Below are 15,963 nucleotides of genomic sequence, written 5' to 3'. Positions count from 1 at the left end.
AATTGAACCCAGGTCCCTGGCGCTGTGAGGCAGCAGTGCTAACCACTGTGCCACCGTGCCTGCCCATAAATTATCTATAATCCCTTTCCAAGGTCTCTATATCCTCCTCACTCGTTTCTTTTCCTAGCTATCTTCATATTGTCGGCAAATTTGACTACAGTACAGGCAATCCCTTTATCCAAGTCATTAAAATAGATCAGGCATAGAGGAGATCTCAACACGATCCCCGAGGCACTCAGTGCCACAGCATGCAAACTTGACAATTAGTTATTGATTCTAATTTTTTTTGTTATTTGGTTAATTTTGTCTCTGTGCTAATATATCACCTCTAACACCATGAGCTCTCCTTTTGTATAGTAATCTTGTATGTGATACCTTATGGAAAGTTTGAGATCATCCTCTTCACCTTGTAGAGAAGAACAAAAATATCTTCCCTCTGGCTTGTTTGTCTTTGGAATTCTCTTCCACAGAGATCATTGGAGACTGGGTCATTGAATATATATATATAGTTAATGCTGAGTTGAACGGATTTTTGATCTATAAGGGAGTCAAAAGTTATGAGGCAGTGCCAGGAAAGTGGAGTAATGACCCCAGGAAGGCTTCCCAGAATTTCTTCTAAATGGTGGTAAGCTGGGGACTGAGGTTAAGCAGAGAGATGTGGGGATTCCTCTTCGGGCAAGGATATACTTGCCCGAAAGCAATCTGGAATTGATGATTATTGGCTAAAAGCAATCATTTTATGACTGGGTGAGACAAAGGCAGACCAGAGTAGTTCCGTCTTGTGCGATCTCATGTTATAAGAAAATTGCGCAATAGAATCATGTTATAGTCAATACAGAGAAAGGCAAGTTTGCATTCTACAAATAACCATTTAAATTCTTCAATTGCATTAAAGCCAATTCGCATTGAAGAAACACACGTTATAGCAGGACCGACTCTATTGAAATCACTTAAGTTAGCAGACGAGTTCAAAAACTAACTTGAAATAAGCCTTTAGAATTTTTGATGCAAGGGAACTGGAATCTGAGAAAGTGAAGGCTCTGTAACAGTGACATCAAGTGCTGAATAGACCCACTTAAGATGCAGAATGATACCCTGATTCAAAGGGTTCAATTATATGGAGATTTTTGCATAAACTAAGGCTGCGTTACCTAGAAATTAGAAAGTTAAGGAGTGATTTGTTCAAGGCTTTCAAATTGAAAGGAACAGAGAGGTTGGATAGAGATGGAGTTGTTTTGAGAGTCTGGGACTAGGGATGTTGCCTAAGACTTGGAGCTGGAACGTTTAGAAGTGAAATTAGGAAGCACTCCTACATGCAAAGGGTGACTGAAATGAGGTTTTGCATCCACATTTGCAACTTATGCTGGATATACTGTTAATTTTAAAACAAAGTGATAGATTTTAATTAATCATAGGTATTAAGGGATATGGCCAAAGGTCGGTATGTGGAGTTAGGTCGCATATCAACCATGATGCCATTAAATGCCAACTTTCCCCTTGATGAAGGGCTCAGTGACCAGGGAACATAGCTTAAGTTAAGGGGCTGATGGTTTAGAAGGGATGTAAGGAGCAAAGATTTCACCTAGACGGTGGTGGGAATCTGGAACTCACTGCCCGTAAGGGTAGTAGAGACAGAAACTCTCAACATTCAAGAAGTATTTACATATGCACTTGCGATGTCAAGGCAGACAAGACTGTGGGCTAAATGCTGGAAAACTGGATTAGAATAGTTAGTTTTGACACAGACTCGCAGGGTTGAAGAGCCTTTTTCTGTTTCTGACTCTAAAATGACAAAACAGGAATCTGGTTAAATGGTCTCCTTGTTCCTGTTGGATAACTGGGTTCAGTTATGGACAGAACAAAGGAGCAGAACCTTAGAATTTAAGACAGGCCAGTCAGGGGTGATATGTCAGTAAGCATTCCTTTACATAAAGGAGAAAATAATGACTGCAGATGGTGGAGATCAGAATCAAAGCGTGTGGTGCTGGAAAAGCACAGCAGGTCAGGCAGTTTCCTCATGAAGGGCATTCTTCTGTTCCTCTGATGCTGCCTGACCTTCTGCGCTTTTCCAGCGCCACATGACTCCTTTACATAAGGGCAAGTAGAAATCTGGAATTCTCTCCCGAGAAAAGTTTTGAGAGACTAATTGAATAAAGTTGAAACTGCAATAGGTAGATTTTGTTACACCAAGTAGTACAGAGGCTGTTGAATGGAGTTAAGAGACAGATCAGTGATTAATCTAATTGAATGGCAACTTTGATTCAAGGGGTTAATTTGTCTCCAGTTCCAGTCTTCATAATTATTGTTGTGGCTTGTAATCACTTGTTGACCATGAATAACATCATGAAATGACAGGAAAAAAAACTGCACAGTTCATAGAATCCTTACAGTATGGAAGCAGGCCATTCAGCCCATCAAATCCATACCACTCCTCCACAGAGCTCCCCACCCAGACTCAACCCACTACCCGATCACCCTGCATTTTCCATGGCTAATCCACCAAGTCTTTGGACTGTCAGAGGGAAGCCTATACAGACACAGGCAGAAATATGCAAACTCCACACAGTCTGTCCAAAGGTGGAATCGACCCTGGATCCCTGGCACTGTGAGGCAGCAGTGCCTGTTAACATGCAACTGTCCACCTGACGTAATTCTAGTGACTCTCAATTCTTCGCTAACCTAGTCTTGCCAAAAGTTCCTCTACTAAAGTTTCAAGTGACCTGTGCAGTAAATGTTATATCTGCTAATCCACATTTCTGTTTGCTGAGCCCTTATGAATGCTTTGTGCATCAGAAATATACCTGAGACGTGGCTGATATATATCAAAGGTAAACTGTTGTTACAAAAGACAATTTTGTGCAGTTCAACTGGTTAGAATTTAGATGTTGCTGTTTTGATGTTGCCATTGTCACTAAAACTCTGGATTGGCTTCCGATTGGCTGTCACTCTCAATCCTTTGCAAATGCTAGAATCTCAAACTGTCAGTTGTTCATGCTGACATTGGACTATGGAAAGCTGATTATAGAAAACTCAACAGGGCGTCTGTGATGCTCCCACCCTGGACAGTTACTGGCCCCCAACAGGAGATAAACCTTGAACCCAAGCAATGTCAGTGGCGTGATGGCTGAATCTGTGACTCAAAGCTTAGAGTTTGGATTCTACTAAAGGATAAGTTATGAAATTGGGTATTTATGGATTTGTGTCAAAGGTTTGAGACTAAAAGTTCAACTGGCTCAGAGAAGGAAACGTGACATCAGTGCCTTTTAGCAATGGATATTGGACCCACTCCAAGTGGCATCAGTCCTCTCTCATGTTGCCCACATCCCAAAGATCAAAAGGATGAACCAAATGGTCACTCCATATTTATTTCCAATTTAGTCTTCGATGTAGTATCAGCTGTCCTTCTCTCTGTCTGTCATCTCCCTCCTGTATTCCGCAGGGGCAAGGTGTAATTATTCCTGAGTAATGCATAAATGTAGTTGGACCTCAGGACCATTGGTCCAGGGATAGTATATTCACATGACCTCCACGACCTCCACCACCATGTGCATGCACAATGCGCACACATCTCCATCCTTGTAAGTAATCACTGAGCATCGTGCTCAGATAACCTGTTTTGCTGAGCTGTTCAGCTTACTGAAGTAGATTTTCCCTCTGTGTTAGACAGTTCAATGAGAAGCTAATGTTTTGGAGAAAAGGAGAGCCTGAAAAGTACCACTGTTGAAGTTTTAGTTTTGTTATTATTGAGATATAGATCCATGCAAGCCTCTCCGCTGCGTAATAGTGACATCCTGTGGTTAGTTCATGTTGTGGCTGCAAACTGTCTTCACTCGGGCAAAGAGCTGGAAGTGAGTCTTTTACCCCTTGTCTGAAATGGAGGAGGATGTTGAATGTGAAATACTGATGCCAGATCTTTCCTATCTCTTTCCCTGGTGTTTCCCTGCATGAGTCAGCAGAGCTGAGCAGGAGAGAGAGGGGCGGAGGTGGTCTCTTTAGTTTTAAAATAGTTCATTCAGAGAACGGTTGCGTTGCTGGCTGGCATTTACGTTGCTCGCATTTATTATCTATCCTTTGTTGCCTTGGAGAAGGTGGTGGAGCGCTACCTTCTTAAACTGCTGCAGTCCATTTGGGGTATAGGTAGATCCACAACTCTGTTAGGTAGGGAGTTCCAGGATTTTGACCCTGAAAGACATTGAAGGATCGGCGATGTACTTCTAAGTCAGGATGTGATTAGTTTGGGGGGGAGCCTGGTGGTATTTCTGTATCTGCTGCCCTTGTCCTTTTTGATGGTAATGGTCAACAGTTTGGAAGATGCTAAGAAGCCTTGATGAATTTCTGCATTGTGTTTTGTAGATGGTACACACGTCTGTTACTGAGCATTGCTCTGGCTAGATTTGATTTTTTTCTTACCTTTCCATGAAGCGAGTGATGACTGACCTCTTCCTCCTCCTTCCCTTTTTCAGGCAAATGGAGATGTTTCTGCGACAGTGACTCCCACACCAGCACCATCTTCAAACTCCTCATCTGCTCCATCAACCCCAACAACTCCATCCAGGGATACAAGTGCCCCAGTGGTCAAGGTAGGTTGTTATAATTATGATTTCCATGCTTTTTTTCTCTGCTGTGCCCAAACTTTGTGTGCTTTTTCAGGCAGTGCTGTGTTTTGAGACATTTTCAGGTGGTGAGTACAGCACCGCTTTTTTTTGTTGTATAATTATGGGCTGACTGGAGGTGGTGAGAGAGGCTTTGCAAATGCAGGTCTTTGTTGTTTAGTCTGAGCAGGTTGTGGTCACAGAGGAAACTGACTTGCTCTCTCTCTCTGGTTGACAGCCACAGCCTGAAAGTGACAAAACAGTTGACGAGGTGGGTCTGAGCCTCAGTACCTCGGCAGCAGAGGCCAAGGAGAAGGTGCATTCGAAACGCTCCAGCAAGCGGGCCCCACAGATGGACTGGAGCAAGAAGAATGAACTATTCAGCAACTTGTAAAGAAAAAAGAACCTTCGCTAATCTAAGCTTCAGCTTTAATAACCTCAGAAAAAGTTAATTTCTCTGGTAATTTTGTTTTCCCAAGCCCAGTGAGTCTTAACCTGCTACATTCCGAGGGACAAGTCCCTCTCTATTTCCGTTTCCCCATTTGCTCCGATCCAGGTCAGATTATCGTTGGCCTGATTTTGTTAGTCGAGCAGGGTAATGAGCCCTCCTTCCCCCCCCCCCCCAATCCCACTGTGACTAGTCCTCTGACGTAGACTCTGTGTTTGTGCTGTCTCTCCCAGTAGCTGTGCATGGTATGGTGGAATCCCTCGGGCATCTCTCACTAGCTGCTCCTGCTGCCAGTGCTCACTTGGGCAGGGACAGCATTGAGAGATTGTGGACAGTCTCCTCTCTCCACCTTTTTCAAATCTCTGTGCCGCTGACTTGCTGAGCTTTTGGTGAACAGTGTGTGCAGTTTCAGACCAGACTTCTGTAGACAGTCCTGAGCTTAATCTGGTCACTTTGAATAAAAGCAGGACACATTTCCAGTCTCTTTGAACAACTGAGTCCTGCGCTGTGAACACTGAACCATTCAGTCACAAACCTGGTAATTTTCTGGAGATGTTGTTCCTTCCTCCTGATGAACAGAAGGTTTTGAATCTCTTGTCATGATTTGTTTGAAGTCACCCACACAAATTGCTTATTAAAGAACCATCTTTCTGCCAATGACCAGATCAAATTTTGTTTCATTTTTCTCTAATCTGCTATGTGCAATTATGATATTTCGTTAAATTTAGATTCTCTAGTATTAAAATCCAATCTAATCTGCAAACTGAAATCGGCAAGTTGCATTCATTAGCAAAGAACCAATTTAGTTTGTTACTAGACAAAGCTTCAGTAATGGGTGATGGCTGCTTTCAAGATGATAAAGATGTTCTAATTAGTGCTGACACACCACAAAGTCCATGCAAGGGTGCTTGTGTCTCACTGGCCTGTGTTGACCTTGGGCAGGTTGCTGCCCATCAGAATCACTTGTAAATTGGTTACGGTCCCAATCCAAGCTCCGACTAACTGTTGAGGAGTGTGGATTTCTCTTGAATGGATGTGGGGCCATTTTGCCAACATTCCAAATGATTCAGGTTACTGGAAATTGTTGCCATACAAGAAGTTAATTTGGGCTTTCATTTAGAATACAATTCAAACCCATCTGATCCATGGAATCTCATCCCTGCTTATCATATTCCTTCATCCCATGTCTTTCCCATCTACTCTTTAGGTTTCAGGTCTCCTTTTCAGAGACCAACCCTCTCCATTCTGTATCTGTGATGGTGAATGAAGCTTTGAGTCAGATCACAGCAAGATATAAACTGGCCCTACAGCTATGGAGGTAACTGCTGCCCTGTATTTCTCTGAGGAGAGTGCAAGTCGTTTTTGATCTTTTCACCCCTTCGACGAGAATGTGGTATCAAGTCCACTTAACCTGCTAAGAAATGGTCCAGTTGGTGCTGATCTGGTTATTAATACTTTGATTTATATTTCCTGTTTGACTCTTGTTACAACAGGGTAAAGATTTGTTCATTAGTGTTGATTTTTGGGTTTACCTTTTTATTCTCTGGGATTGGGTGATGGGGACTCATTTATTTGTTCTTATCTGCAATATCATTATCCTTTTGGTTTTTGTTGCATTTTGGGTGTTTTATTAACTCATTCCATCCTGTTCACAATGCTCCCATCTCCTGCTGTACTTCAGATGGCTTTGCGATAGATTGAATGCACCCTGTGGCTTTCTCACTATCAACGATGTGAATAATCTACTTTTCATTGGCCACAAATGAGTTCCGATCTGAAACAATTCCAAAACCTGGAAATCTGACAGGCTTGCCATTTGCTTTCAATGGGGCTTTCACTTTGGATTTCAATTCAGTTCAATAAAAGCTAGGTTTAGAATTCATACAATGCAGACTGAGATTCTTCAGCACTGATCAAGCGAGAGTTACTTCTTCAGTATGCCAAGTTGTAAAGAGATTTTGTAAGGAGTGGTTCAAGTCAGTGATGTTAATGTGTAAATCTGCAAAAACATTAATGAGACAGCTGGGATCCTTCAATTCCTAATTTCTAATTGTCGCAAGGTTTGTGAAAGTTTCTAATTGTAATGTTGTATTGGGTTGCTTGAGGTCAGAGACTTTGTACCCCAGCCTTTGTAGCTTAACCCTCTGGATCTCCTCTAAAGGTGACGCCTGGGACTTGTGACAAGGTCCCTGCCTGATTTATACGATAAATGGTTTCTCAAGGGATTCACATATTACCCTGGGGAGCAGTGCCTCTACACCAATTTTGAGTTGCTGGATTTAGTCTTAGTTCTGGGCAGTACATCGAGGATTAATCTAGTTAGAGTTAGAATCTGTGTCTGAATATGGCATTATATCTCATCATTGGTTTGCATTTTCCTTCTTTACACAACAGATTGTACATTTTATATTATAAAAAGTATCTGACCTATACTGGCGGTAAGATGGAAAAATTTCTGTTGAAGTGAAATGCCTATTATAGCCCCCGGAAACCTCAGCTGGGATTAATCCTATGTGTACGTGTGTCTATTTGTTGTTAACGTTGATTTTGTCAGTGCACTGTGTTTGGAGTTGGAGCACGTGTAGTCTGATTTAATTAGCACAAGTTCTGAGTTAGAGACACTGCAAGTTGCAGAGAGGAGTTTTATTCCTGTGTATAACAAGCAGAGATCAAAGTATTTCTTGCTCTATAGCTTTGTCTGAAATAGCAGAACGATTTGTTGTCCAAATTTAAACACACAATTTTTAGAAACTATATTTTTACCAATGTCTGTAAATTTTAAGAAATAAAAGTTTAAAATCAAAGAACTGTGTACGTTTTCGTGTATCTCCAATTTTACAGGGCAATGTTTAATGTTAGCGATCTGGGATGAAAAAACCAAGGCTGCAACATCCAAAAAGTCACGAGATTCAGGAACACCAACTTTGAGTTTCTTTATCCTTTGTTATTCGAGGGTTCGGAAATGCCTTTCTGGGTAGAGGACATGGAGGGACTCAGAAGTGCATTTGGGGAATTTGCTGATATGTCCAACTAATTAGAAGGCTAGCACTCTGTGTCTCATTTGAGAAAATACAGGCTTTCCATAATGAGAATTTAACCGATTAGTAGCTCAATGATTGAATTTATCAGCATACTCCCTCTGGTGGAGCACACAGGAATACAAGCCTTTTCCAACATTTTATTAGGTCACTGCATATTTGTATCAACTCTGCCTACCCCACCTTGGTTCCATTATCCTTCCCTGGCCCAACCAAAATCACAAATCTTGATCTTGGAATTTTGAGCTGAGATTTTTTGGGGAGAGATTCATCCGTTTTCATTCCCCTTTGTGTGGAAAAAAGTGCTGTCTTATTCTGGACTTACCCAACCTGAGGACATATCTACCCTGTTGGTTTTTTAATCCATTTAAACTCCTTTGAGAACACCTGCCAGTCTTTATACCTAAGGGAATACCGGCCTACCTGAGGCACCTTGCCCTCAACAAGAATATGTCCATACTATTCACTGGATAGCTGGTTTGTGATGCAGAGGGACATCAACAGCAGGAAGTTCAATTCCTATATTGGTTGAGGTCACCATGAAGGCCCAACCTTCTCAGACTTGTCCCTTGCCTGTAATGTGGTATCCCTCGGGTTATACTTGCCACTAGTTATCCTTCTCTATCTGTGTGTATCTCTCACATACACAGCAGCCTACAGTTCTCTTTTAGCCTCTAAATCATTCTATGAAATCTTTACTGCAAACTCCCCAAAGGTAGGGCTACTGAGAAACTACCAGAATCAGCATCTTCTTGTGACTATAGAAATTCATACAAAATCTCTCAAATAGCAAGAGAATCAATGATTACAGGGAGAAGGCAAGAGAACAGGGTTGAGAAACTTATCAGCCAAGATGGAATGCCCTAATTCTGCTCTTATCTCTTGTAGTCTTATCATTCATTGGAAATATTGATCTAATTGTACACTTAAAAAGTAAACCAGTTCTGGCATGCAGGGACTTGATTGCTTATATTTTTCCAATAAGTGACTCGAAGTAAAAAGAGTGAGCGTTGCTGCTGCAACAATTACAAAAGCCTGCTCGGAGTAAGGGGTATCTTGAAAGTTATGAAGTTAGATTTTAGTCCTGCTTGACTTTTCCTTTAAAATTGAAGCTTGTGGAAATTGGTAAGTATTTTTACAATATGTCTTAGTTCTGGATGTAGGTTTGCTCACTGAGCTGGAAGGTTCATTTTCGGACATTTCGTCACCATTCGAGGTAACGTCTTCAGTGAGCCTCTGGATGAAGCACTGCTGATGATTCCTGCTTTCTATTTGTATGTTTGCATTTCTTTGGGTTGGTGATGTCCTTTCCTGTTAGTTTTCTCAGCGGGTGGTAAATCAGATCCAAGTCAGTGTGTTGTTGTAGTTCCGGTTGGAATGCCATGCTTCTAGGAATTCTCCTGCGTGTCTCTGTTTGGCTTGTCCAAGGATGGATATGTTTCCCCAGTCGAAGTGGTGTCCTTTCTCAAATTCTATGTAACGATACTAATGAGAGAGGGTCATGTCGTTTTGTGGCTAGTTAATGTTAATTTATCCTGGTGACTAGTTTTCTGCCTGTTTGTCCAATGTAGTGTTTGTTACAGTCCTTGCACAGTATTTTGTAAATGACTTTTTTGCTTGTTGTCTGTGTAGGGTCTTGCAAGTTCATTAGCTGCTGTTTTAGTGGGTTTGTGGGCTACCGTGATGCCAAGGGGTCTGCGTGGTCTGGCAGTCATTTCCGAGATGTCTTTGATGTAGCGAGTGTGGCTAGGGTTTCTGGATGCATTTTGTCTGCTTGTTGGGGTTTGTCGCTGAGAAAGCAGCAAACTGTGTTCGTTGGGTACCCGTTCTTTTTGAATACACTGTTTAAGTGATTTTCCTGTGCTCTGCATAGTTCCTCTGTGCTGCAGTATGTGGTGGCTTGTTGAATGAATAGATGTCGCAATAGAGGGAACAGCCAATGGGGAACTTCAAAACAGCATCTACAGGAAAACAACACATACGGACCAAATATTGAACTACAGAAGCAATCACCCCAACATCCACAAATGAAGCTGTATTAGAACATTATTCCAACGAGCCACCACACACTACACAGCACAGGAAAATCACCTATACAGTGTATTAATCAAGAATGGGTAACCAATGAACACAGTCCACAGATTTCTCAGCAACAAACCCAAACAAGTAGACAAAACCTGTTCAGAAACCCTAGCCATTCTCCCCTACATCAAAGACATCTCGGAAATGACTGCCAGTCGACTCAGACCCCTTGGCATCACGGTAGCCCACAAACCCACTAACACATTAAAACAGTAGCTAATGAACTTGAAAGATCCTACACAGACAACAAGCAAAACTAATGTCATTTACAAAATTAACATGCAAGGACTGTAACAAACAGAAAACTAGTCACCAGGATACATTAACATCAACTAGCCACCACATGACATATCTCTCTCTCTCTAGCACTCTTACATGTAGGCTGACTAAATGTCTGAAAATGAACCTTCCAGCTCAGCAAGCAAACCTACATCCAGAACCTCAACCTGAGCTACAAATCTCAAAACACGCTACTATGTCTCCATTATAATGAAATGGGATTTTGTATGGGTTCAGTACTTCATGTTCTCCTTTCTCATGTTCCCTTAGATGTCTCTTCTGCCAACATCTTCTATAAAATGTTCCGCCAGCATTGTCAACTCTATTCTGAAGATTAGAGTAGTGCTGGAAAAGCACAGCAGGTCAGGCAGCATCCAAGGAGCAGGAAAAAAAGACATTTCTGGCAAAAGCCCTTTATCAGCACTACTCTAATCTGGATTCTAATCTGCAGTACCCACTTTCACCTAACTCAGTTCTGAGCACCGTACTTCAGGATAGAGTGCAATGTGCATGTGTGAGAGAGGTGGACAACTGTTAGGGACTGTAACCTGACAGGCACCACACCTCAGGCAAGGGGTAAGTTTAGAAGTTGGGGTCTATATAATAACCTCCATGCAGTGCAGGAATTGAAACCCTGCTATTGCTTGTCACTCTGCATCATGAACGAGATGCCCAATTAATGACATGGACACATTACAAAAAAAAGCCAAAGAATGTAGAAGCTGGAAATTGCAAACAAAAACAAATTACTGGGAAAACTCAGCAGGTCTGGCAGCATCTTTGGTGAAAAGCAGGGTTAACATTTCAGGTCCAGGGATATTATTTTGGAACTAGTTTGACAATTTTCCCTACCATTTCTGTTCTTGTTTCATGGACACATTCTTGTTTTCTACAGGATGCCATACCACATTATAGAATAGAATTATATAATCCCTTCAGCATGGAAAGGAGCCATTCTGCCTAACACGTCCACACTGACCCCGGACGAATACACCTAACCTACATATGGGCAATTTGAACACTATGGGCAATTTAGCTTAGCCAATTCACCTAACCACCTAGCCCTCCCCCACTCCAACCTCTCCCCCTCACAACGCGCAGCCCTCCAATCCCTCTGCTCCAATCCCAACCTCACCATCAAGCCAGCGGATAAAGGGGGCGCAGTGGTACTCTGGCGCACTGACCTCTACACCGCTGAAGCCAAACGCCAACTCGAGGACACCTCTTCCTACTGCTTCCTTGACCATGACCCCACCCCCCATCACCAAACCATCATCTCCCAGACCATACAGAACCTCATCACCTCAGGAGATCTCCCACCCACAGCTTCCAACCTCATAGTCCGGGAACCCCGCACTGCCCGGTTCTACCTCCTTCCCAAGATCCACAAGCCTGACCACCCTGGCTGACCCATTGTCTCAGCATACTCCTGCCCCACTGAACTCATCTCTACCTACCTTGACACTGTCCTATCCCCCCTAGTCCAGGAACTCCCCACATACGTTCGAGACACCACCCACGCCCTCCACCTCCTCCAAGACTTCCGTTTCCCTGGCCCCCAACGCCTTATCTTCACCATGGATATCCAATCCCTCTACACCTCCATTCGCCATGACCAGGGCCTCCAAGCCCTCTGTTTTTTCCTCTCCAGACGTCCCCAACAGTACCCTTCCACTGACACTCTCATTCGTTTGGCCGAACTGGTCCTCACCCGTAACAATTTCTCCTTTGAATCCTCTCACTTCCTCCAGACCAAAGGCGTAGCCATGGGCACACGTATGGGCCCCAGCTCTGCCTGTCTCTTTGTTGGCTATGTAGAACAGTTGATCTTCCGTAATTACACCGGCACCACTCCCCACCTTACCTCCGCTACATTGATGACTGCATTGGCGCCACCTCGTGCTCCCGTGAGGAGGTTGAGCAATTCATCAACTTCACCAACACATTCCACCCTGACCTTAAATTTACCTGGACTATCTCTGACACCTCGCTCCCCTTCCTGGACCTCTCCATCTCCATTAGTGACGACCGACTTGACACTGACATTTTTTACAAACCCACTGACTCCCATAGCTACCTGGATTACACCTCTTCACACCCTATCTCTTGCAAAAATGCCAACCCGTATTCCCAATTTCTCCGCCTCCGCCGTATCTGCTCCCAGGAGGACCAGTTCCACCATAGGCCACACCAGATGGCCTCCTTCTTTAGAGACCGCAATTTCCCTTCCCACGTGGTTAAAGATGCCCTCCAACACATCTCGTCCACATCCCGCACCTCCGCCCTCAGACCCCACCCCTCCAACCGTAACAAGGACAGAACGCCCCTGGTGCTCACCTTCCACCCTACAAACCTTCGCATCAACCAAATCATCCGCCGACATTTCCGCCACTTCCAAAAAGACCCCACCACCAGGGATATATTTCTCTCCCCACCCCTTTCCGCCTTCCGCAAAGACCGTTCCCTCCGTGACTACCTGGTCAGGTCCACACCCCCCTATGACCCACCCTTCCATTCTGGCACTTTCCCCTGCCACCGCAGGAACTGTAAAACCTGTGCCCACACCTCCTCCCTCACCTCTATCCAAGGCCCTAAAGGAGCCTTCCACATCCATCAATATCATTTATTGTATCCGTTGCTCCCGATGTGGTCTCCTCTACATTGGGGAGACTGGGCGCCTCCTAGCAGAGCGCTTTAGGGAACATCTCCGAGACACCCGCACCAATCAACCAAACCGCCCCGTGGCCCAACATTTCAACTCCCCCTCCCACTCAGCCGAGGACATGGAGGTCCTGGGCCTCGTTCACCGCCGCTCCCTCACCACCAGACGCCTGGAGGAAGAATGTCTCATCTTCCGCCTCGGAACACTTCAACCCCAGGGCATCAATGTGGACTTCAACAGCTTCCTCATTTCCCCTTCCCCCACCTCATCCTAGTTTCAAACTTCCAGCTTAGTTACTGTCTCCTTAACTTGTCCGACCTTCCTATCTTCTTTTCCACCTATCCACTCCACCCTCTCCTCCTTGACCTATCACCTTCATCTCCTCCCCCACTCACCCATTGTACTCTATGCTACTCTCTCCCCACCCCCACCCTCCTCTAGCTTATCTCTCCATGCTTCAGGCTCACTGCCTTTTTGCCCGAAACGTTGATTTCGCTGCTCGTTGGATGCTGCCTGAACTGCTGTGCTCTTCCAGCACCACTAATCCAGTAATTCACCTAACCAGCATATCTTTGGATTGTGGGAGGAAACCCACGCAGAAAGTGCCTTGAGGCTGGAATCAAACTTGGGTCCTTGGTGCTGTGAGGCAGCAATGCTAACCACTGAGTCACTGTGTTGCCCAGTCCATCACATGGCAATGGATTGGAATCTCCGCAATGACTGGGTGACATGGATTTCCATTAACTGAAGTAGGTATTGAGGTGCAGAAAATGGAATACATGACACTTCAGCCAGTGGTATAAAATTAGATGTTTATTTATGAAGTTTTACACAGCCCCCATATATATTTGCAAAGTCACTCCAGTTTGTCCCAGTGAAGCAGCATGGGATAGTGTTCCTACTGCCCACATCCCTCATCACCATAGTACCATAAACACAGCTCATACAGCCTAACTAAAGGTCACTAACCTCAGAGAAAGGGGTTTAGGCTTGTGGTTTGCTGAGGCATTCCAGCAGGTTTAGAAACTGGGAGCAGCGGCTGTCCAAAGTGATGACTCATGTCCACTGCCATTCCCGTGGCTGGTAGCATGCCTGCTGCCTGGGGCAAACCACTGAATGTTGAAGGATGGGTCATGGTGGTTGGCATGCAGCTAGGATCCATGGTTTGAGCCATCAAGGGCATTGGTGCCCTGCCCATACTGCCATTGCCCATGGTGGGTTGGGCAAAACCAGCACTGCTCTGAATCTGCTTCAAGGTCAGTTTATTCTGGTCGCTGACTTGAAAAGGGTTCGATGTTGAGCTTGAATTAAGACCACCTGTGAAGAGAAGAAAGTCAATAACTTGATACTAAATCTTATTAGAGTGTAACATAAACTGTTGAGGCATTGGCATCAGGGCTGATTGATGGGATATTACACTCCGTAGCTAGGTACACTGGTGTTTGATACAGAGTAAAGCTCCCAGTACACTATCCTATCAAATACTGCCAGGTAGATATGACACACGGTTAGGTATAGAGTAAGCTCACATAGAGCACTTGCAGGCAAGGTTCTGCAAACTCCACACAGTCGCCTGAGGTGGGAATTGAACCTGGGTCTCTGGTGCTGTGAGGCAGCAGTGCAAACAATTGTGCCACTGTGCTTTCCCAAAATGCAGCACCTCGCATTTATCTGAATTAAACTCCATCTGCCACTTCTCAGCCCATTGGCCCATCTGGTCCAGATCCTACCAGTCTACCAGGGTGGGCTGGGTTTACTTCGCCTCCCAAAGTTGTCAGGGTGATGCTAGAGTATTGATACCATACTGTTCTTTAATAAGGAAAGTACACTAGGTGTTCCATAGAATATCCACAGAGCACCTGCAACAGCCATGATGCTAGCCTTCCATTAAAGCTGTTCTAAGCTGTCAAATCTGAGATTGTATTGTACTTTCAACCTGACTTGGGAATCATCACAAAAAATCCTAGTAGAAACAGTTTCATCTCTACACTTTCAGAATCATCTGTGATCAGAGAGAACAGCTCTCTCTCTCTCTCTCCCGTGCTCACACTCTCGCTCCCCCCAATGCCATCACCTCTCCATTTAATCTCCCTTTGTAGTCCCTGTTCAGCTCAGTGCTATGTTGCCCTTAACCCCCCAGTATTCGACACGATGCAACTTATAGAGTCATAGAGTCGTACAGCATGGAAACAGACCCTTCGATCCAACCCGTCTATGCCGACCAGATATCCCAACCCAATCTAGTCCCACCTGCCAGCACTCGGCCCATATCCTTCCAAACCCTTCCTATTCATATACCCATCCAAATGCCTCTTAAATGTTGCAATTGTATCAGCCTCCACCACATCCTCTGGCAGCTCATTCCATACATGTACCACCCTCTGTGTGGAAAAAGTTGCCCCTTAGGTCTCCTTTATATCTTTCCCCCCTCACCTTAAACCTATGCCCTCTAGTTCTGGACTCCCCCCACCCCAGGGAAAAGACTTTGGCTATTTATCCTATCCATGCCCCTCATAATTTTGTAAACCTCTATAAGGTCACCCCTCAGCCTCCGACGCTCCAGGGAAAACAGCCCCAGCCTGTTCAGCCTCTCCCTGTAGCTCAGATCCTCCAACCCTGGCAACATCCTTGTAAATCTTTTCTGAACCCTTTCAAGTTTCACAACATCTTTCTGACAGGAAGGAGACCAGAATTGCACGCAATATTCCAACAGTGGCCTAACCAATGTCCTGTACAGCCTCAACATGACCTCCCAACTCCTGTACTCAATACTCTGACCAATACAGGAAAGCATACCAAACGCTGCCTTCACTATTCTATCTACCTGCGACTCCACTTTCAAGGAGCTATGAACCTGCACTC

At 44.4% G+C, this 15,963-nt stretch overlaps 2 protein-coding genes across 9 annotated transcripts in view; one reads left to right on the top strand and one right to left on the bottom strand.

Moving 5' to 3' along the window:
* Positions 1 to 5,697, top strand: part of LOC140463913 (Na(+)/H(+) exchange regulatory cofactor NHE-RF1-like) — a 104,855-nt gene extending 99,158 nt beyond the window's left edge. Inside the window, exons 5-6 of the mRNA XM_072558391.1 lie at positions 4,464 to 4,580; positions 4,831 to 5,697. Coding sequence (XP_072414492.1) covers positions 4,464 to 4,580; positions 4,831 to 4,986 — 273 coding nt within the window. The 3' untranslated portion in view covers positions 4,987 to 5,697. The remainder of the gene's footprint in view (positions 1 to 4,463; positions 4,581 to 4,830) is intronic.
* A 60-nt stretch (positions 5,698 to 5,757) lies between these two features.
* The window catches only part of LOC140463911 (epsin-2-like), a 147,566-nt gene continuing 137,360 nt past the window's right edge, over positions 5,758 to 15,963 (bottom strand). For 7 of the 8 annotated variants that reach the window (XM_072558385.1, XM_072558386.1, XM_072558390.1 and 4 more), the window contains one exon: positions 13,892 to 14,418. In XM_072558385.1, the coding sequence (XP_072414486.1) occupies positions 14,072 to 14,418 (347 nt within the window). In that variant the 3' untranslated portion in view covers positions 13,892 to 14,071. Of the gene's footprint in view, positions 10,040 to 13,891; positions 14,419 to 15,963 lie in introns of those variants that run through there. The other variant, XM_072558382.1, reaches the window with a different exon arrangement.

This window comes from Chiloscyllium punctatum, chromosome 39, assembly GCF_047496795.1.
Source record: "Chiloscyllium punctatum isolate Juve2018m chromosome 39, sChiPun1.3, whole genome shotgun sequence".
In the NCBI taxonomy this organism is placed as follows: Eukaryota; Metazoa; Chordata; class Chondrichthyes; order Orectolobiformes; family Hemiscylliidae; genus Chiloscyllium; species Chiloscyllium punctatum.
Note: the sequence above shows the minus strand (reverse complement) of the source record. Positions and strands in the feature narration are given on the sequence as shown.